This window comes from Pithys albifrons, chromosome 11 (assembly GCF_047495875.1).
Source record: "Pithys albifrons albifrons isolate INPA30051 chromosome 11, PitAlb_v1, whole genome shotgun sequence".
NCBI classification, from domain to species: domain Eukaryota; kingdom Metazoa; phylum Chordata; class Aves; order Passeriformes; family Thamnophilidae; genus Pithys; species Pithys albifrons.
In genome coordinates this window covers 11069210-11091620 of record NC_092468.1, presented here as the reverse complement: position 1 = coordinate 11091620, position 22411 = coordinate 11069210, and the positions used below count along the sequence as shown (strand labels likewise).

Sequence of the window (22411 nt, the reverse complement as noted above, 5' to 3'; positions counted from 1 at the left end):
AGTGTGGGGAGAATAAATCATATAGTATTGTTCATGGCAATTGTTCACAATAGAAGAGTTTGAAAAGACTGTGGTTTTTATAAAAAAAATGGTGATAGCTATTAAAGTGCATATATGTAATAATAACAATAACAGAAGAGTTATAAAGATGCATAGAAAATTCTGGTTTGTATTGGTCTTTAAGGAATGAAAACAGGAAAAAGTCTTTGTATAGCTACAAAGAGTTACACTTTGAAGGACAACTAAGTTTAAAAGTTGATGGTTACCAATGTTTTTTCAAATAAACTTCATATCAGCAAATGTTTGATGTTCCCTTGCTATTGAAGTTACTTTGCCACAGGATCAAAGTAAAATGAGGTGTTGTTGTGGGACACCACGTGGCCTCACAACAGCCAGAGGTAAATATGCACATGCAGCCTCTCTAACCAATGCAGTGGCTTGTATGCAAAACTGTGGAAGCTTTCCTAAAGAACTTGGATTTTAACAGGTATCTAAAGGATTATGCAAACACAGAGGGATTGGCTTTTGAAGAAATCACTTTGCAGAAAGGATTTAAAAGCATTTTGATCTGCAGATGTAGCCATGGGAACATCATTGTACTCACTGTCTTTCCCTGAGCTATGAATTGACCAACCAGTGGGAATCCAATTCTGATCATATCTAGAAAGGCCATATCCAGGTCTTCTGTGAACAGGTGCAGTAGTTCTGATCTCAGTGGAGTTGAGACAACGGGTCAGTGGATTTCTTTGAGCTCTAAAGTTTGAATTTATTAGTAAATCTGCTTCTGTTCATCTTTCCAGTTCTCCTTGTCATATTTATTATATTGTTTCAGTTGTTTGAACATAATAATAATGTGATGCAAATTAAATTTAAACACTGCATTCTGACTTCCTTTGTATTGGACCATCCCTCTGAATGTGACATGAAGCCAGGCTTCAGCCTTCTCAGGAAGGGCCAAACTGGTGTTTGGGAGTTGTTTGACTAAACAGATCACATTTTCTCTCTTGTGATTTGCTGTTACTACCCATGAAGGAGGCTGTTGGTACTTAGTCTTTTTGTAGAACCACCCTCATTACTATTAATAGTTCCCCATTTTTTCACCAGCTGGTTTAGCTGCTTGAAATGACTCCTCTAACAGGAGTTCAGGGTTATCTTCTTGTCAAACTGTTCTCTTTAGTTTTCAAGTGTTGTATGTACAACAAACTGGACAACATGTATGTTGCCTGGATGAGCTGTGATATTTGTTATATCATCTTATGGTCGTTACTAGTATTAGCAATTCAAATTAAATAGGATTAAATTTGTCTTAATTATAAGGAGGATATTCCTCCTTTCAATACAAAATGCATTTGCCTAAAAAGTTAATGGAGCATTCACTGTAAAAATGCTTAGAAATGTCTCATGTGAATTCTGTATTTGTTAATATCATTACCTTTGCCACTTTGGTAATTATTAATGTAATTACTGAGGTATGCCAAACCATGTAGTTACTTGAAAACCAACATTATGAAGAATTTCTCGTACAGACTGTGTGGTGTGCATTGAAATGTAATTTTTTATTTTTATGAACCTTAATGTAATAACTGAAAATATTGTGATTTTGAGCTGTCATATGTTCTTTCTAATCTTTGAAGTATACACAGTTAATCTTTGTATTTTGATCTGGTGATGAAAAAAGGAGGAAATTTCTCTCATCTTTGTCATCCAGAGATGGAAGACATGGAATCTAAATCAGAACTGTCTTGCCATGTATCTGCAAACATTAGGTCTGAGTTCAGCTTGGTCTGACAGCCTGACAGAAACCACCGCGTGTGACAAATGTGCTGCAGAACAGGAATAGAAACCCTTCCCCAAGTGCACAGAGCACAGCTGTATTCTCTCCTCCATATCCTGACTGGGCAAACTGCAGCAGCAGCACTTTGGAAACATTTCATCACTGGATGATTCTGGCTGATCAAAACTTCACTGATCTCTGAAGAAGATAACACAAACAGCCAGTCCTGTAAACTCAGGTCACATTTGTGGACAGAAAGTCTACACAACCCAAGCTGAGAGCTGCTCTGGGACAACCTTTTCTACTGTAACCAAGAGCAACCATTTCTCCAAACACTGCCCAAGTGAATCCCAGATGTTACAGCTTCAGGTTTTCTCACCACCTTCCTCTGAAATGTTTTTCTGTCCTTGTCCATTCCCATGTATTTCCACCATAGATGGAGATTTTATCCATGGATGCCACTAAACTGGTGATTTCAACTGAGGTGCTTGAATCCATTATCTGCCATCATCAACATCCTGGAGAGGTGGCTTCTGAGAATATCTTAACTTTCTCAAAGCAGCTCTGTTCCCAGAATGTTTGTGATTAAGTACAAGGAATTTCTGAACCAGTGCAAAGCAGAAGTATGTTTGAAAAAGGAACAGTCACCTGCTAGAAATAACTTTTGCAGAGTGTCAGATTTCTGTAGTCAGTATGATTCAATTCTGTTCCTGGTTTAAAATAATTTCTGAGACCATAGGCTTAAGAGACTGCCAAAAACAAACCCTAGAGGGAAGTACAGGTTAATTAGGAATACTTTGACCCATGGTAGAGAAAAACAGATCTGAGGACATAGGCAATTACTAGAAAATCTGTTTGGTATTGATAGGCAATTGTTTGGGGATCAAGAATATTTACACAGAAGATCTGGAATACATAAATACAAGAAGCCTCTTGCACATTGGCTTTACTTTAAGTTCTGCTTTGAGACTCTTGGGGAACTTATGCTTGAGAAAAGGCTCGTGGGCTCACTGCTGTAGGTCCTTATGAGATGCCCCTTTTGTCCTTGAAACACTGGTCTCTGCAGTCTGGTGGAGAAAGGCATAAAAAAGCCTGTACATCAAATTAAAAAACAAGCATGTCTAATGCATGTTAAGTATCACATTTTGGTGGAAAGCTGCACTATTAGACCAAACTGCACAGAGAATTGGTGGGTTACTAAAAGCTTTTGCATTGAACCAGCCTCCCTTTAGAGAGCCACAGTATAAAATAACACAATGCAAGTGTAACTTGATGATTTTCTATGACATGGGTTATATAGGAGATGGAACTAGAGAGGTGTTCCCATATGACCTTAAAAGTCTGCAAAAAAGATGGGTGAAGTTTCAGTTAGCTCAGTTGGTAAAACTTGGTTGTAATAATGCCAAGTTCATGGGTTCAGTCCCCTGTATGGGCCATTGACTTAAGAGTTGGACTTGATGATCCTTGTGGGTCCCTTCCAACTCAGAATAGTCTGTGATTCTGTGATTCTGTTTCAAGATAGTGCTATTCAAATTTGTGGCATGTTAGGCATGGCTCATGTATCACTAACAGAGCCTGAGAAATTACATATCCCCCTACCTTCAAAAGTCAGCAATATTGAAAATGAATATTGTAAAATAGTTTTATTCAGCAGGATGGATATAAGCTACTAATTAACAATAAACTTTTATTTTTTATTGGCAGGTCTGCAGTGGAAATCTGGGCATATGGCAGAGAGTCTAACAAATATGCCTCGTCACTCCCTGTACATCATCATTGGGGCCCTCTGCGTAGCGTTTGTCCTGATGTTGATCATCCTGATCGTGGGGATCTGTCGCATCAGCCGCATCGAGTACCAGGGCTCCTCCAGGCCAGCCTACGAGGAGTTCTACAACTGCAGGAGTATTGACAGTGAATTCAGCAGTGCAATTGCCTCTATCCGACATGCCAGGTTTGTTCTGGGGACGGTCACTTGGTGGGAAGCTGCTGAAGTGGGACAGATGTGGAGTTCTTAGCCTGTCAGATCTGTTTGGGATGTACAACTTCTTTGACTGATACACACAAGCAAAGGTGTATTGAATTTTGTGACTGACTTACCAGATTTTTAGTGAGACTCTCTTCACATCACTCATTTTTGTGCTCCTATTTGTCTTTTCTACTTGCTTTCCTAGTAATATTTTAAATTCTAATTTTAAAGGAGCATTTGCAACCAAGGGCATTGGGTGTCAGAGTTATACAAAAGGAAGGGATTTGAGAGCTGAAATGTAAGCCACTGCACTGATATAGCATTAAATATACCTAGACCTTTGCCAACAATTGTATTTTAAAATCTCCAAAGGAGTTGAATAGAGTTAAAAAGGGCTTTCCTAAAATCCAGCCTGGATTTTCTTTGCTATGAACTAGGCTGCTTCTTTCATCCTGCTCTTCAGGCTGTCATGAAGAATAGTTTATCACTGTTTGTATCACTTGTACCTCAGGTGATGAGGCTCCCTCCCCCTGCCTCCTTTTTTATAATAAAAACAAAGCAGAAAAACTTTCTTCCCTTGGCTTAACTAACCCATTCTCCCAGTATCTCCTCCTGGATCATGTCAACTTCTTTATTGTCTTCCTGGGGCAAACTCTAGATTGTCTTTCTCTTTTGTTTTTTTCCTTTTTTTTTTTTAAGGGGGTCCCTAAAACTGAAAGTAGTTCTCTGTCTGAAGATTTACATGCACCAAATAAACTGAGTAATCACTTCCTGTATCCTATTTATGGCATTCCTCTTCATACATCTGAAAAATAAACTTGCTTATTGGGTTTTTTTTTTAGGGGGGGGTGTGGGGTGTTGTTTGTTGTTTTTTTTTAATTTGCATTACACTAGTGACAGATTGTTCCTCACCCCAAAATCCTCTGTGTCATTTTGTTTCCTAGTCAATATTGGTTTTTTTGTGTTTGACATCTCTCTTAATAGGGTAGAACTTCAATTTTCATTGTTTCTTTTTCCCATTTCTTCGATTTGTCAAGATCACTTCAAATTCCAACAGAGTGTTCGTGTGTGTTACCATTAAAATGCTCTTAAATGATGGAGGGAGACATGCTCCTGTGCACTGACATGGAGGAATGTGTGCATGTTGGTTGGTGATTGCTGGTAATTCATTTTCTGAATGCTCCAGTGCTGTTTCAGTGAAAGTTAAATAGGTTAAATTGCACCACCACTGAAGTTGTCAGAGTTACCTGAAATGGATGAGGCATTCCCACAGACTCAGTTAATCACACCGCAGCTTTGGGCAGTAGCTCTTTAAAGGGTTCCAGCTTAGGTTTACAATAAAACATTTGTTCATTGTCAAAATACATTAGTCAGAAAATATTTTAAATATAAAGATGTGCATAGTTGTTTTAACCCAGCGATAAAATCAGTGTTACATTTTCCTTTAGTGGTATATTGAGAGAGGATGGAGTTGCTTTATGGCTCATAAAAAGCTTTAGAGTTTTTTAATTATTTGGCCTTCTGAATGCCTACATTTATGTGCCACACATCTCCAAGAGTGAGCAGCAAGGTGCAGAATTATACTGTTCATCTTTCAGTTGAAACTCCTCCGTGTGCTCCTGCAGCGGGCACGAGTGTGCCAGGCCTGTTCACTCACTGTTGGTTCAAGTTGTGCTTTGCACTTCCCCAAGGGCTGGAATTCTTTGACACTTCTGAGAAAGAGTCAAACACCGGGTTTTCTTACTTATTTCTTAAAGCAAAGTTTTCAGCTTTCTATCTAAGTGTACCAGCAAGGCATGATCTTTTCAGTCTGAGTTTGTCTTGCCTTTTACAGTTTCACTGGGAGATAATAAAAATGATAAAAGGTTTCCTGTATGAAACCTTTCCAATCTTGGAATCTGGGTTAGCTCAGGTCTTTATTGCTACTGTCTAGATTACTGTGAATGAAACTCTGCTTATTACTCAAGGCAATAGTTTAAAAAAACCCCAAGTTATCATCAGGGTAAAATAAACTTTGAAGAAGTTCTTAGTCTGGAATAGATTGATGATGATTTTTCAATCCATATTATGCAGTTAGAAATTACATTATTGTCAATAAAGGGTTTCCCTATATTGGAAAAAGTGTTTCTACCTCATGCAAATGAAAATAAATGTTTTCATTCAAAGTAACTCTCTGTGTCTCTAAGAGAATGGGTGCCTTATAAAACTCCAAGATAGAGCTGCCAAGTCAGATAATTCACAGAGGTTTAGTGTGAAGACTGTTGTTTATTTTGGTTTCAGAAAGATATAAACCACTGCTTCAGTAATTTCAATCCAGGAAAAGGAGCACAACTTTTCTAGTTATTTTTGCATAAACTCTTAAATCTACACATATAAATACTGAGGTCTGAATTTTCAGAATTGCTACATCTAAGAGATCTACTCTCAAATAATAGAAAACTCAGCATTTTCTAGAAATAATTTCCTTTCATGTTTAGACACCCAAACATATTAGTAATTTTGGGAAATGGAGGCCTAAGGAAAAGTGAGTAGATTATTTTCTTTAAATGTAAGGTTTCTGTTAAAAGTCAGTAGGTGTCCATGAAGTGTGAATGTCTGTTGCATATTCAGGAAGTTATTTTAAAATTACTTCTTCATGTTTCTCAGCTTTTTCCCCCTTAATAATTGTTTTTATAATTTAGTATTTAGTAATCCACGTACTTGCTGTAAGAAAAAACCCAATGTGCTCAAGGATCATGACTCATGTCTACTTCTAGTGAATGTTCCCAGGATTAGCAAATCAGAACTTACAGTTTTCTAACCTGGTGAAGCAGATCTCTCTTTAACATTCATCATGCAGACAGTAAAGATTCCCTTTATGTTAAAGTTTGTATATCTTAAAGGAGAAGAGAACAGTGTAATGAAATAGCTGACCACTGGCTTTAGCAGCCGTAAGACTTTACTGAATTGGAACCAAGATCTGTGACTGAAACTGAATCATTCACTTTAGCAAAGCATTCACATGAATTATCTGGCTACAGACCGTGCTGCAGTGACTTCTGTGTGTGCCTGGATGTCACTGGCAGCAGCCTTTGTGCACTGCTTGCAGGGTGGTTTCTTAGACTTTTACCTTCATATCCTGATCTGTTCTGTCCACGTGTGGGGTGAAGAGTCTGGCTTATCAGACTCTGATTATGTTCTCCTGTCACAGCAGGGTCAGCTGCTCTCCCCTGCACATTCCCCTGTCCCCGTGTCACAGTTCCTGTGTTGGACTGTGAGGGCTGAGCTTTGCCTCTGATAAGCGTCAGCACGTGCTCCTGTGCTTCCTGACAGAGGTTGCAGTCAGCTACCTGTTTGTGAAAGTGTGTTTGTAGGAGTTCTCTGGTCTCCATATCACCTGCCAGGTGTTTATATACATCTTCTGCCAGAGTTAATTGTGGGAACTCTAGGATTATAGCTCGGTTGTTCTAACCATGGCAAAGCATCACTTGCACATCTGACCTTTTCTCTGAAAGAAATCTTCTCATTATCCTCCTATGGAGGCAAAAACAATCCCTTTCCTCCTCTGAGCATGCTTTTTTATTTTTTTTTGCAAAATCTGGTCTCTCTTTCTTATTTCTCTTGTATAAACTTTATTTGTGGGCTGCTTTTACTAGTTGCTGGCATTGAACAGAGTAGCAAGATGTGGTTTCTTTCTTCTGTTTTTGGGGAAACTCTGAACTCCAGCCTGTCCCACAGAAGCTGGAACCGTTTCCTTGGGGTTCAGCTATCCAATGTTCTCAAAAGTCTTTGACTTGAAAGGGTTGTTGAGGTTAATGACTCTCTATCAGCCATCAGCCATCTTTTGAAATGTCCTTCTAAGGAAGTGGAGGGGCTAGACCATTCCATATGGTAAGGAGATTTGCAGCCTCTGTCACACACACACACACCCACACCCACCCACACACCCACACCCACACTCACAGAGCTGCCTGTGCCCAGAATTTCTACAATGGACTTGTACTGTCCTCAAAGTTGTCATGGAACCCTTGGTCTCTCTCAGCTACACAGGTCACTCTTACTCAATGTTTCATTGCAAAATATGTTTTCTTATTCTCATTTAATTTACTCTACCTTGTGGTGATCCCTGTGCCACTGGTAAGTATCTCTGATGTACATACTGAAACACCATCATGTCCCATGAATGCTACTGCTACACTCTTTACGATCTAAGCACGTAATTGTTCATCAGACACAATATGACATTAAAGCTAATGTCAAAATTGTTATCCATCATGTCCCTCCATCCTTTTTTCAGACTCAGTGCTTCCCAGGAGTAACATTTCCCCACATGGTGTATACCCTTTGTTAGATGAATAATCTTACATTTGATTGCCCTGGAAGAAATCTTTATTCATTTGTTTGTATATGCTTTTGTTGTAAGCAGGTGATTAATTGATCCAGCACACTCTGTAGCAGGGACCTGCATCTTGTCACTGTTTATTACCCCTGAATCATTGTCTCATGCAGATTGTATCAGTAATCATTTTATGGGTTCTTTTATGTCATCAATTAAATGATAGCAAAGCATCATTGTACAGTCCTGCCAGGTACACACCCACTGAATGAAGACTTCTCATTTAGCAACTCTGTCTTTAACATAAACCTCTGAGGTTTGTTAACTCTGCTATTGCAAGCAGGGACTGACTTCTGAACCAGTTGATGAAAGCAATGTGGTCACCAGCGCGATGGCTCAACCAGGCCACAAACTACTTGCACATGTGCTGTGGTCTCTTCTCAGCCTTTTCCAATTAGGGGCACATGTCAACCCTGACCTAGACAAGAGAATGGATTTTGTACCATGTGCAATGAGCCATGTGTTCTCTACCTGTCAGAAATGCCAAATTTGGCTTACATGTCTGAAGAATGTTCTTCATCGTTTGTATCTCTGCAAAGCTCTATTTCTTTCAAACCCTTGAGGGTGATGGTGAAAAAGTGTGATTCAGAATTCACTGCTGCCTCTGACTTAGTAAAGTGCCATAACTTGATTCCTTCATTCAATTCTTGAACTTTTATCTCATTTGCAGAAAACCAGGTTTATCCACCATGATGCTGATGAGCAACTGTGCCCTGTGTGTATTTTTAAAGGAAACTATAGAAGGCAGACATTTGTGCATGAGAATGTATCTAGTGTGGCTTTATTGACAGCCCAAGTACTTTGAAAAATGAAATTTTCACCATATATATCATAATACTTTCAGCCATTGCAGTTTTGTCAGCAATTCTAGATCACTGAAAACAGTCAAGAATGAAATTGGAAGTCAGGAAGTTGTGTAAAAGTCTTGGAAGAAAATCAAGTTAATTTTGGCTTGGGCTAAATATTATCCTCAAAATCTGAATTTTTCTGGATCTCGCCTCCCCGTGTGCACAACTTAAATTAATACAGACTTAATATAGTAGCTGAATGGATACAAATCCTTAGTGTGGATGACTACATAAAATAAGTCTTTCTGTGTTATTGTTTTCTCTGCATCAGGTCAATAAGAAAAAGTACTTGACCATTTTTGCCTCATTTTCCTGTTATTTTTTTTTTTAGTTAAAACTCTGTAATTGTAACCAGAACACTTTAGTAATGTTTCCACTTTGGAGTTGCATTTTTAGCACTATTTTTGTATCTCAGTAATTGAACAGAGGGGTCATAGACTCTCCATGCAGTGGAAAGTCTTCTAAAGCAGTTCTGGATATGGCAGCATTGGGTCCACAGTGACACAGCCTAAGGGTTCTCAGCACAGGCAGATACAGGCTGGTTCTTAGCAGTGCTGGTTGCCCAGGACGCTGCTCATGTGATGCTGTTGCTTGTGAGCCTTTGCTAGATCAGTATCTTCATGTGGCATTGGAATGTCCTAAGTGCCATTAATTTTGCACTGGTGTGCAGCATGTTGGTAATATGTGTGCTTTTCAAGTGGCCATCAGGTGAGCACAGGCCTAAAATGCATTTTTCAAATGCTTTGCCTAAAGCTTTGTAACTCAATTCAGTGCACAACTATTGCCTTTCCAAGTGCACATTGCATAGCTGTCCATTACATACCTTTTGTAAATGTTTATGATGTGACCTTAATGTTGGTTGTCAGAGCAGGCTCCAAAATAAAATTCTGCCCTTAGTAAAACTATCAGTTTTGCTCTCATCTTCTACATTCTTCCCATGTTCTGATACTGCTCAATCCCACAGCTGAGTTCCTGTGGCCTTTGGTATGGAATCTGTTTCTTGTCTGCAAGGAGGTGTTTATTGTTTTTTTATTTGATACATATATTTTAAAAGTCACAGTTCAAGTATTTAAACTTCTGTGCCTCTGGCACGTTGCAATACAAACTGGAGTTTATCTAAGCTCTCTGACTTTGTTTCTGCTCACATACCATAACTCAGTGCATTGTTGCCATGAACTCTTTTATAATTCTGTTTGTCACCAGAAGTTTTCTTTTGTTTCCAGGTTTGGCAAGAAATCCCGACCTGCAATGTATGATGCAACCCCCATTGCTTATGAAGATTACAGCCCAGATGACAAACCCTTGGTTACACTGATTAAGACAAAAGATTTGTAATCTAGTGTATCTTTTTTGGATTATTTTTCAAAAGGATGGGCTACTAACCTAATTTAAATATTTTTAAGAAGAAAGCATAAGTAATTTAAACCATTAGATGCTTCAGAATTTTCTGTAGAATATTTAAGAACCAATTTTCTGCAGCTTTTAGTTTGGAAGAATATTTTAAAACAGAATTTGTGAACTTCATGATTTACATTTTAATGTACCTTGAGCTCTATAAACTATAAGCTTACGATAGTGTGTGCTTTTTCTTGGTAGACACTATTACTAAACCCAGATGAGTTTCTTGTGGTTGTTACAGAACAGAAAACAATAATTAACGAGGAGTTCTTTATGACATGTCAGTGCCAGCTTTCTCAGTAGAGGTAGGAAAAATGTGAAGCATAATATGATATATAATATATCCATTAATTAAAAAAGTCTAAAATGTTTGTGTTGTGAAAAAGAAACTAGTAAAAATTATTATTCCTAATCTGAATGAATTAGCTTTTGCCTTATTCCGTGCATGGATAGATAACCTATTTCTCCATTATTTCCTGAAAGTTGCTAAAACATACTCTTGAGTTGATGTTTGACATTTTTGTAATAGTTATTCAGGCTAGGCCTTGTATAATAAAGTGCCTCTTGAGGCAAAGTAAGGGCATGATCCTTTAAACATTGAAGTCAATGAGAGGACTTCCATTGACTTCAGTGGGCATGGGATTGGATCCTACAATTGGACTGAATCTATATTTTTCTTTAAAGGTTAAAGTTTTTTATATTGTGAGTAAACTAAGCATATGGTTTGAGTTGTTTGTTTCCTAAAGGTTGTTGATGTACAGTATTGTTTCATGAAATATTGTGTATTTCTCATAGTGCTTCTTATTTAGGATCAGTATGGGGTTTTTGTGGCTGTATTTGATCGCTTATGGGCGTCTTAAATTCTTGCTCATTTCAGAAAATACTGAATAAACGTTAATCAGTGAGGATTGCAGCATTTCTTTGTTTTTCTTCATTTCAAAGTGAAGAGTTGCCTATAAATTTGAAAGGATGTGTGCTACAAACAATGCCAAAAGAAGATATTCCAGCTGTTCATTTGAAAAAGGAAATATAGATTTTATTATCAATGTAATCTCTCAGAAGTGACACAAATGCAGCTCCAGAGTCAAATATGCAGGTTAGTAACACCATGCTGGGTTTGAATTATGGAAGTGCCAAATACTTTTCAGAAATCCAGAATACCTTTTCTGATATCCTGTGTCTGCTGCCATGGGCTCTCAACGATGTTGGCCCAAGACAATAACTGGTGGAAAGACACTTATGGAACTCAGGTACAGGTCTAAACTAGATTTGTTCTTCAGGCACAGTTTTCTATGACAGAGGTTGTACATTTGCACCTGATGGCTGTCAGATGAGTTTTTTCATTGGTGCAGGTTTTTGCTCCTGTTTTATTCCATATATTGAAACTTTTGTTTACGGTGACTTTTAGGAATGTTTTGAGAACCCTTTAGAGAGAATGGTCAAGAACAAGCTTGAGTGGAAATGGGGCAAATGCACTGTTGTTGGTTTTGTTAATCAGAGGAAAAGGAAATACTCATTCTTCTGAGTTTTTGGCCTTTTCAGTCGTAAAATATTGGCTTGCAAATCTATACAAAGCAGAAAAACTCTGTTGTTCTAGGGAACATACATATTCATGGTCCATACTTTACAAGAGAGATGTTGCAATGAGCAGCAGCCTTTCAGCATACCAATCACACCTTGGTAGTGATTCTTGACCAGCCTATATTTCTCTCAATTGACTGACCTGAAAGATAAGTAATTTGTGAGGAGCTGTTTTCCTGTCAACTTGCAGCCTCCAGCTTCTGTAAATCATCCTGTGCTTCCCTTGACTTGTACTTTGAAAATTACTTTGGTTCCTTCCAATTTATTTTATTGAACTCTGATGGCATGTTTGCATGCACTGTGCCCGAGTCCATGCACGTCTGAGGTATTTGGGAAGTGCTGCACTGCCTGCCAGATGGAGCAGCCCTCAGACCTGCAGGGAACAAACCTATCCTGTCTTGTTAGCCCAACTCTGGAGCTGCGAGCACAAATTGGTTACCATCTTTATATGCCAGATCATGTCCTTCTGAGGATATACATGAATGAGGACAAAGGACACTGGTTATTGCATATCCATTTTCCAAACCATATGAGGTTTGTTCTGTATAGGGAGCAACTATAGATTTATAGCAAATACCACCTGCTGTTAATATACTACACATGGGGGTTTTTTTCTGTAAATCATCCAGATGTAGAAAGGGGTGATTGTATGTGCTCTTCCCCCATCAATGGTCTAACAGCCTCCAGCTCCTCCTGCAGATAGGGATGATTCTCTGAGCTTGTCATTAACCTCCAGGACTTGTGCACACTCCAAGTTTAGTTATTTTTTTATCCTCTTCCATCTGGAAGTAGAACATCCCTGAGTGGTTTTTACCAGCAGCATGGACATCTATTGCATGATTCGTGGAGGGGTGTGAAACTTGCCATTACAGCTCAGAGTTGTGATACATGTGCTAACAGGAAAATTCCATAATTTACATGGATTCTGGATAGAGTCAGTCCAAAATGATGAAGACAGTGACCCTATCCATGTGGCTGGGCTAATTGCAGTATGACATAAATACAAGGCCCAAGGGAACAGTTGAGCACAACATCTAGAAAACACATGTTGACTGAAAACATACAGATTATCCCCATTAAAGCCTGCAGAGGTAAGCCTAACTTGAGCTGAGAAAAATTAGGCCATTCCCACAACTTCAGCCTCTCTCTGCATCTTTTCTCTAGGAGGTGCTTTGGGACTCTGCAGGCCACCTGTGTGGGCTCCAGAGGTGACGTCCAGCCAAACCCTTGGGTGAGAAACTCATGGCCAGGGCTGTTACAGGAAGGCACATGTGGTGTGTGAGTACTTGCAAGGAGACCTGAGGCACTCCTTGCCCTGAGTAACCCTGTGCATTGTCAGTCTGGGCTGGGTAATATCATGTGCCAAAGCCACCAACCTGATTTTGCTGTTCTCCCTCCACTCAAGTGTGGCCAACTGCTACTTTGGTGTGAGGGGAAAGAGAGCTGAAAAGAGACTTCAGCTTAGTGCATTTTCAAACACTGAAAGTCTCTATGTGGTTTGTTTCCCTTTGGAAACAATCGGATTTTTAAGACGATATTTGTGAGGTTTCAGGGGCAAGTGGCTTGGTGTCTCTCTGCATCTAAAAATATAAAAGATCTGACCAGAGGTGAATAGTGCTACCATAAAGATTGCTTACTTTAGTGAAGACTTGTGTGGTGAAAATTCAGTCACAAAATTGATGTTTTCATCTTGTCTCAGTCTGATTTCTGGAAACTGCATGGCTGTTCTCCAGCACAGAAATGCCCGAGCAGACATGACATTTCTCAAGACTTTTAGTTTCTCCTTTAAGAGTAATAGACCCCTGATGCGGAATAAACTCAACACCTCTGAATATTTTCCTCTGCATGGATGGCTGAGAGGAATTGAAGAGACCCTCCTCACTTGTGTTGCCAGAGGGAAGTTCTTTGCTGCTTTGTATGGCTAAATCCTTCTGTGTCCAAAAATTTCTCAGAGATTCCCTTCTCATGTTGCCCACAACCAGCTGGCTTTTGCAGAGCAGACATGCACAGTACATCGAATAGAGCAGTGACATATCCTTACAGCTGAGCAAATTCAGCCTGTCCTCCCTTTGGGTGCCTCCAGCCTGGTTTGGGTGCAAGGTGTTTGCTGAGTTACCAGGTCTGGGAAATGCCTTTTCTTTCCCTGCTGCCACATTCCCGAAGTTCACGTGCTGCTCAGTTTTGGCTGGGCCAAAATTGACATTTGTGTGTTTCTCTGATCTCGTATTCCTGACCTCAAAGGGGATGCAGAAGTACAGCCTCCTGTGCACCTCTGCTTCCTCCTTGGTCATGGAGGGCAGATGAAAGCCAGATTAATTCAGGGAAGGGTTTAGTCTCTCATGCTATTCCCTGCTGTGAATAGTTAAAATAATGAGTGTATTATCAAGAGCTAATAAGTTCATACCTGTTCCAAACATAAGAAATGGGAGTGTCAGGACAGTCCAGTGTGCATCCAGACCTTCTCTTCAAACCTGTTGAGAGAGATATGCACTGGGTCATGACTTCCAAGCACCTTTTATTTTGCAACAAAATATAAACAATTTTTTTGTTTAAAATATGTTTTACCTCTCAGCGTCCTTATGAAATGCTCTCATGAGCAGTGGAGTAGGAAGAGAAGGGTGAAGCACATAGCTAATGCTAAATGAGAGACAGGGAGCTGATCTGCTGGATCTCTCCTCCCTGCAAGTTTGTCTTCTGTGCCCTGAGACTCTAGCTGAGCAGCTGCCTTTTGGCACTGTAGTTGTGCAGGGTCAGGAGGGATGGCATAAGGCAAATTTGACTCTGAAACACTTTTATGTCCATCTTAAACATCTCATCAGGAGGTTGGGACCAGCCAGAGACTAACACTTGAACAATTGGAAAATTGCTGCTACCTGAGAATGCTGGAGATTGTTACCAAGATGGGCTGAGTGTGATGTGCTCTCAGCTCCCACAAGCTCCTTCTGAGTCTGACCTGCTGGTCACTGTAGAAGCGTCACTCAAAAGTTGTCTTTGCACTTCTTACTCTTTCTGCTGTTTGCACTAGAGGTGATCCCTCTTGTGTGACTTCTGCATTGCAAAGTGCCCTCAGTAGGACCCAGCAACTGAATCCTTTATATCCTTTTCACCCCCTCATATTTTGGAAGAGCTCCAAATAGGTGAAGGTGACTCCTTCCAACAGGACGTGGGTCAGCCAGTGAAAACAAACAAAACTTCAAAGTGTTTATGCCACAGCTTCATCTGGCCTCAGCTGGCTTCAGTTCTTCTACAGTGCAAAATGGACAACAAATATGACCTCTCTGGAAAAGTCAGATTTCTCTGTTATTATGAATTCCAGTTTCAAATCCTCCTTTTAAGAAGTTTATGATAAGATGATTATTGTAAATAAGCTTCCCCTTTAGCAAAGAATAAATCATCAAATAGGCTTTGTTTGGTGAGATCTTTGGCAAAGGAATGTAAATAAATAAGCTAACTGAATAAACTTCTTTATCTGATGTGCAGGCAGAAAAGTCAGCAAAGATAATCATTTAGGAATATGAGCTAGTCTGCTGTGCTGTCTTCAATAACAGACCAGGAATAGTCTAAAGGGGAAAATCTTCTCTATCTCACTGAGCCTGGACTTTTTTCTAGCATCCCACAGACCAGGAGGGATCATGTTTTTCACTCTGGAAGCAATTCTATCTTCTCAAGGAGAAGTCCTTCAGTCTAAAATTTTGATTTGTTTCTTTTCCTGTGGACAGGTCTGCTTCCTGTCCACTTCCTGTGCTCCTTGCAACAAAACAGAGGTCTCTTATGAAGCCAGCTGTGACTTCTCTTCCATCTCCTGGGAGTGGTACACACATGGACGATAATCTGAGTCTGCAGTGTCTTAAACTTTGGACTCCATTCATGTTTCCATATGGGCAAGTTTGCATGTGACTGTATATCAACGTCAGTCCAGCACTGCTTAAGGAAAGCAGAATGTGATTGTTCTGATCTTCAGTGCAGTTTTTTATTGACTTATGTGGATTTGAAGTAATCTGCCTGGAATCTGAGCCTATAAATCAGATACAAGTTGCACAAGGTAACAAAAATGTGTGTAGCTTCTGTGGAAAAAGAAAATAGCCTCATTCAGTTTAGATTATTTTGGCATTTGGGAGCTCTGTTCCCACTCTCAAAGGTTGGATATATGATCATATCCACAATGTATCTCATTGTCCTTTGCTTTATCCCTTTGCTCATGCAGTATCTTCTCCCTTGCCCATCTAGGGCATTAGCATCTTGTGGAGAAACCCAACCATTGGCACTGTAGGTGAAGACAAGCAGGAAAAACAGCTGCAAATTGGTCACTGAAGGCTTCCTGGCTGTGAAACTCTCTGGCAAGCCAGAACAGGATGAACTTATGACACTCTCCAAGTCTTTGATTGATTCAATCTTTTCCTCCCTTCCCATAAGTGCCTTGGTTGATGAAAGACTGGTATTGCATGTGGTGTTGCATCTGGACAGCAATACCACAGCATGGCATTGCTCAAGCAGGACTATAGCAACATCAAGTCCAACCTTTGACCAATCACCACCATGTCAACTAGGATATAATAGTACATATTTTTTGTGTCTTATGCCCTCAAGCCTGTGACACCAAGACAGAGAACCTCAGTTCTTACTCCCTTTCATCTGCACTTTTGGCCACTATAAGCTTCAAGAAAACACTTTGGTAATGAGTATGAGGACTGTGAGGGCAATTTCATGCATGAAAAAGCTTTGTTTACCCCAACCACCTGCCAGAAGGTTGACTTTATCTTCTAGTTTGAAAAAAAATAATGGTTCAAGTGTACAGCTTTGTTGGTGTCCTAGATTCCAGCCTGTTTTCTATACTGTATTGTGACATACAGAACACAAACAGGCTCCAGTTATGATTCTTTCTGCCTGAGAACGGTGCAACACTTGGATAGGTTACAGAAAGCAGAAATCAGTATTAGCTTGCTGAATACTGTGTTTGTAGATCCCCCTGTATGGCATTGATATTTATTCTACAGAGCCGTCTGTGGTTATTTGACTTGCTATGTTGCATCTGTCATGTGAAGAAGACAACCAGGCAATAAGTGTCATGATGCAAAATAATTTATTTCAAGGATTTCATACCTAAAATGTGCTGCCCATAATGGTTTTTTTGTGGTCTGTACATGACACCAGTTCCTCCTACTAATTAAATTTGAACATTTATTTTAGTTGGTTTTGTATGGCATTTGCTAGGAAGGTCTGTCAAAATAAAACTGGCAAAATGTCATGTAAATAAGGATGGATCTGCTTTCACATGTGCCTGTTATGCCATTCCACTTCCATCTTGCCATGAATTTGAGCTTGAGATTGTTCTACATATAAAAGATGATGACCAGTTATTTTTATCTCCAGTACTCAGCACGCTGCTTCCCCTCTTTCCCTGTGCCCTGTGTGGTCTGTGTGTGATAAGGACAAAGACAGGATGAGATTTTTAGAGTCCTGAATTAGGTGCAAAGTTTATCGGTTTTCCTCCACCTTTCACTCATTTCATTTCCATGAAGAGAATATTTTACAATTCCATGGAGATGCCTTAATCCCTGGGAACTTTGGAGGGTTATTATAATTTAATACATGTGAGATTTAAAATAAGGTAGTATGCTACCAGTATTGACAGATGTGTCAGGTTTAAATCAAAAGTGTCTCAGAGTTGTGATTTACTTAGTGATGTATGTTGCTGAATTTTGAAAGATTTCATTTGGAGTAGATTATTGAATGAAACTGATTATTGAATGGTATATACGGTGAGCTTTGATTACATTTAAAGTTTCATGCAATAAACTACAAAATTTCTGTAAAAAAAGTTCATACTATCTAATTTTCCCTCACTGGAAAGTACTGCTGTCTGCAGAGAAAACCAAAATTACCAACAAAACCACTGCCCTACCCTGGCATTAGGGCTGGCACTACCCATGTTTTTTCAATTGTTTTTCAGGAAGCCCTGATTTTGCATAAGCAATATAGCCATCTTCTCTTTTCCCATCTGACAGTACCTCTCAAGAAGGGCAGAAATTGTGGTCAGAGAAATAATATCAGACTTCAAAAAAACAGTTAAATGTGCTCTTCATTCAAAAACAACTCAGCCTTGCGATTTCTGAAAATTCATTGTCTCTCTCTTTTTTGTTTATGTTGTCTCTGATTTACAACCCTCTTCTTCAAACTTCAGTGTCAAGGGTGATTTATGAGTGCAATTTTCTGTGTAATATTCTGCAGCAATAGTTGGCAAATCCCTTCCCTCCATATGGGGATGTATTCTTCTTTGTGACACATCAAAGAGGCACACAGGCCTTAAATTTCTTTTAAAAGACCGTGGTTTTTGAAAGGACAAATACAAATTCATAATAATTCATCTCTTAATTACACATAGATATGTTACTTGTACAAAAACTGTTCTGACTGTGGCATTGGTATTTCATGAGACAGACCCATCGAGGGTCCCTGTGACTGCACAGGTGCAGCTGTTTAACCATCCGACTGCCACAGGTGCAGCTGTTTAACCACCTCTTAACTCGTAGTTTAAGTTCCTGTAGGGAGCTGACCAAAGCATGTGAATGGAGCTGCATTGCTGTGTGGGGGACTGTTCATGGTTAAATTTAAGCATGAGCTTAATGAAAAATTTCTGAGGTTTGTTAACTTTTTGTTATGGTTTTTTTGCCTCTTCATGACTGGACACATTTTAGAGGTTTATAGACCTTTTTGAGTTGTGAGACTTCATGAAATCTTAGGTGAAATGTTGGTGGCATCGGTCTTATACCTTCAGAGAGGGCTCTCTGCATTTGCTGTGGTTCCCAAAAACTTATAAGGGACTCAGGACCTAAATTATTGTACACAAGAGGGTGGTTCTTGTACTTTTCTGGATGATTTGTAAATCTGTATTTACAAACTGTATGGGTATTTGACATAAAATAAGTTCACATCCACACAGCAGCAAATGTGTTAAAAATCTTCCCAATAATCAGTGCACTGCCAGGTTAGGGAACAAGAAGGTGGCCCTTCCCAGCTACCTGTCTGCTTTTTCTTAACTGGGACTCTGGTGAGCTGGAGCAGTTTCATCTCTGATCTCTGCACTGGTTTCTATCTCACGCATTTTGCAGCCTAGAACCATTGCAGAGCAGGGAATATGCATCCCTTGTCCTACAGTGGTTTTTGTTTTCTGCACCTTTATATGCTTGGATGTACTCAGCCATTAGGATTTTCTTGGCACCAGTTGGTTGTGTGGGACAGTGAGAGCATGGAACAAAGGACACTGGTTCAGTTGCACACTCTGCCATAAACATCTCAGCAGCGTAATTTAAAAGTTATCTGGTTTTAGCTCTAAAACAATGTTTGAAAGCACAGTCACTTCCAGGAGAATTTGGGATGTTGCAGCAAAGGCTCTTTACATTCCCATGCCTAAGTGGGGGAAGGAGAAATATCTCCCAGATTGCCACACAGCTGACCAGTCTCCTTAATCCTATGACTAACCACTGGCTATGTGTCACTGAAATGGGAAGTGTGGCTTTTAGTAAGCTTCCTATTTTAATAGATAAACTTGAGTAGCTGGAAATTGTGAAATCTAAATGACAGATTGCCAAACCTCCTTCTTGCTATAGTGATGCTCTGCAAACAAAAATTTTGATTGGATACTGGTAAATTTTCTTAATTTGAGGGAATATCCAGTGTATATAAAATTGGCCAAAGTGTTAATCATCACTCAGCATTCTTCATTCCTTTTTATAATTTCATTCTCTACAATACTCACTCTGAAACCAGCTACTCTATATAGACATAATTCTTCTGTCATTTACATTGTTAAAAATCAGAAGTAATTTAAATTAGATTTACTAAATCCCTTCTGTGCAACTCAAAAAAGGGTCATGGACATGAGCTATGGAGATGCCATGGATTTAGCTTAGTGTAAAACTAATTTAAGGCTCATTGCCACATCTGTACAGATTTGTGGAGGTGCACATTTCTGTTTATCACGGGCAAATAAGTATTTAATAAGCATCAGGGATAATTAACAAATAAAGACAACACAGTCAAAGGTGCATAGGGCTGACAGGGGGTCATAACAGGTCTTGCTTCCAGTGCTTCTGGACCTAGGAGAGAGCAAAGGTGTAAGCATCTGGCATGTGTCAACCCGGAGACTTTATGCTGGACGTTTTCTGCTGCTTACAAGATTAACTGGTGCATTAGGAGCTGGACTTGAGCTTCTTTGGTTATGTTAATGTAAGATTCGCTGTTAGAGGCTGCCTGAGAAATACTACTGTTCCCGAAGGGAGGTGTCTGGCCAGCAGCTGTGTCACTGGTGACACGGTGGGAGCATTCCCTGGGAAGGTGACGACTCCTGTCCCATCACCCTATGCTTTCCTCTGCCCCCATATCAGCGCTCCCACACCCCTCTGTCCCTTCGGCTCCAACAGCCTCTGAGCCTTCAGTTTTGCCCCTTTCTCATCCGTGCTGCCTCTTCTTTCCCCGGAATCCCGTTTCCTCTCTGGGGACCGTGTCCTGGGTTGCCCACCCTGCCCCGGCACCGCAGGGTGACAGCCAGACCCTGTCCCTGCGCCCGCCCTGCCGTGCCCCGTCTGCGCCCCGGGGCTGGGCACCGGCCGCATCCGCCCCCTCCTGCTCCCTCCAGGCGCTTTGCTTCTGCCTCCGTGGCCCAGATCCCAATGGCCTGAATTCCCCCCGCCCGGTCCTTCCTGCCGGCTGGCTCGGGGCCCCGGGAGCGCCGCCAAGGGGCCGCCTTCGCCCGGGGAGCCCCCGCGGCACGGCCACTGCCAAAATCCACACACCCGGCCTTTCGTTCCTGCGGCTGCTTAGGGGAAAGAGGGGCATGGTGGGTACTGATCTGAGGGGGTTGGCATCTCCGAAAGATCGCCTTTGTGTTTGCTGCGAGGCCGACAATCGGCGCTTCCCGAGCTCAGCCGAGTTCCTGCGGGAGTGATGCAGGGGCTGCCCGGCAGAGGTTACGGGAATACTGAGAGTAAAACTTGCTTGCCCTTTTAGTATCATAGTTTGTCCTTCACCGAAGTGGTGCACCCTTTCAAATCCATGCAAAACCTTTGCAGCAACCTCCCTTCTGCTCCTGACCTACCGTGGCTTTGGTGCTCTACTTTCATTGCTGCTGTGAGTGGAACCAGTGCAGTGTCCCCATAAAGGAAGGAGAAGTGAGCCCCAATATCTGCCTTTCTAAAGATGAGGCCAACAGGGGAGAAGAAAAAAGGCACATCACATTAATATGGACAAATAGGTCACTACCTATGTATTGTAAACTTTTATGTAGTCCAGCCAACTTCAAAATACAAGTTGCTTTGGGAAGAGGAAGTGCAGTAGCTGTCCTGGTACTCGGGGAAGATGGTGGGATAGTTACAGCTGAAGAGCAAATCAGAAACACAACCTCAACTGTCATTAAAGGTTATTAAAGACACCTGGTCGCTGTGGAAACCCCAGCAAGAGCTTCTCAAACAAATTGGAAATCAGGACTTCATTATCCCTGGCAAGTCCAGCCTAGATAGGTGGGAGAATATGGCATATCTGAACCTGAATTATCTCCCTTGTCTGGGATATTTACTGCTGCCTCAATTTCACAAATCATTAACACCACATTGCTTCAGGTTATAGCATCTCCTGATGCCATTTTGAAATACCTGTGAAGGGGATGATGAGCCAGATGCTCTGTGAGCAAAGTGACCTCCATTGAACCACTTTTGGTGGAGCTGCACTCCCGTGTCTGCACAACCATCTAAATCAGAATGAAAATGATTACTTAAATAACATTAGGGATTATATGCTAAGCAAGTATGTAAATAAATTTCCCTTTCAATTTACCAACACACAATACTGAAAGGAAACCAAGAACCTTTGGAGATGATGTGGCCTGCATTTTTCCAGTATTTTAATGAAATCCCTTCTATTGAATTGCTGCTACTTTGACAGTGACCATGCTTGAGGCAGCTACTAAGAAAGGACTCAGAGCCAGATCTTTAGATGCTGCTGTACCTATCAAAGGGAATATATCTGCCAGTGGGTGTAAATTTAAGTTGCTTCGCAATAGTCTCTGAACCCTGCAAATAACTGAGTCCTCTCAAACCTCAGGTTTCTGCTGTGAGCATTTGCAAACTGCCAATGCTCTGATGCTGCCCCTGCCTGCCCTCACCTGAAGCCTGTGGCTGGATGTGGTGCTGGAGACCCAGCCTCACTGTGCCCTCTCCAAGCAATGCCCACACTGTGGCTCCTCCATGCCAAGACTCCAAAGCACAGACTCTGCCATGGGAGCTGGAAATCTCTATCTGGGTATTCCCTCTGACACATTTATATGGTATAAAGTTGAGATTATGGCATCCTATGTAGTTTTGTCATCTGCATGAGATGAAGTTCTGCATAAAAATACATTTATTGTTAACTTCACTGTTAAAAAATATGATTGTTGTGAAAGAAAATAGTTAGAATTACTTGGAGAGTATCTTTTG

The 22411-nt window shown here is 40.6% G+C and overlaps 1 protein-coding gene across 1 annotated transcript in view; it reads left to right on the top strand.

Annotated features, from left to right (window-relative positions):
• Positions 1-11266, top strand: part of DNER (delta/notch like EGF repeat containing) — a 113598-nt gene extending 102332 nt beyond the window's left edge. The window contains exons 12-13 of the mRNA XM_071566641.1: positions 3479-3725; positions 10187-11266. Coding sequence (XP_071422742.1) covers positions 3479-3725; positions 10187-10298 — 359 coding nt within the window. The 3' untranslated portion in view covers positions 10299-11266. The remainder of the gene's footprint in view (positions 1-3478; positions 3726-10186) is intronic.
• The last annotated feature ends 11145 nt before the right edge of the window (positions 11267-22411 follow it).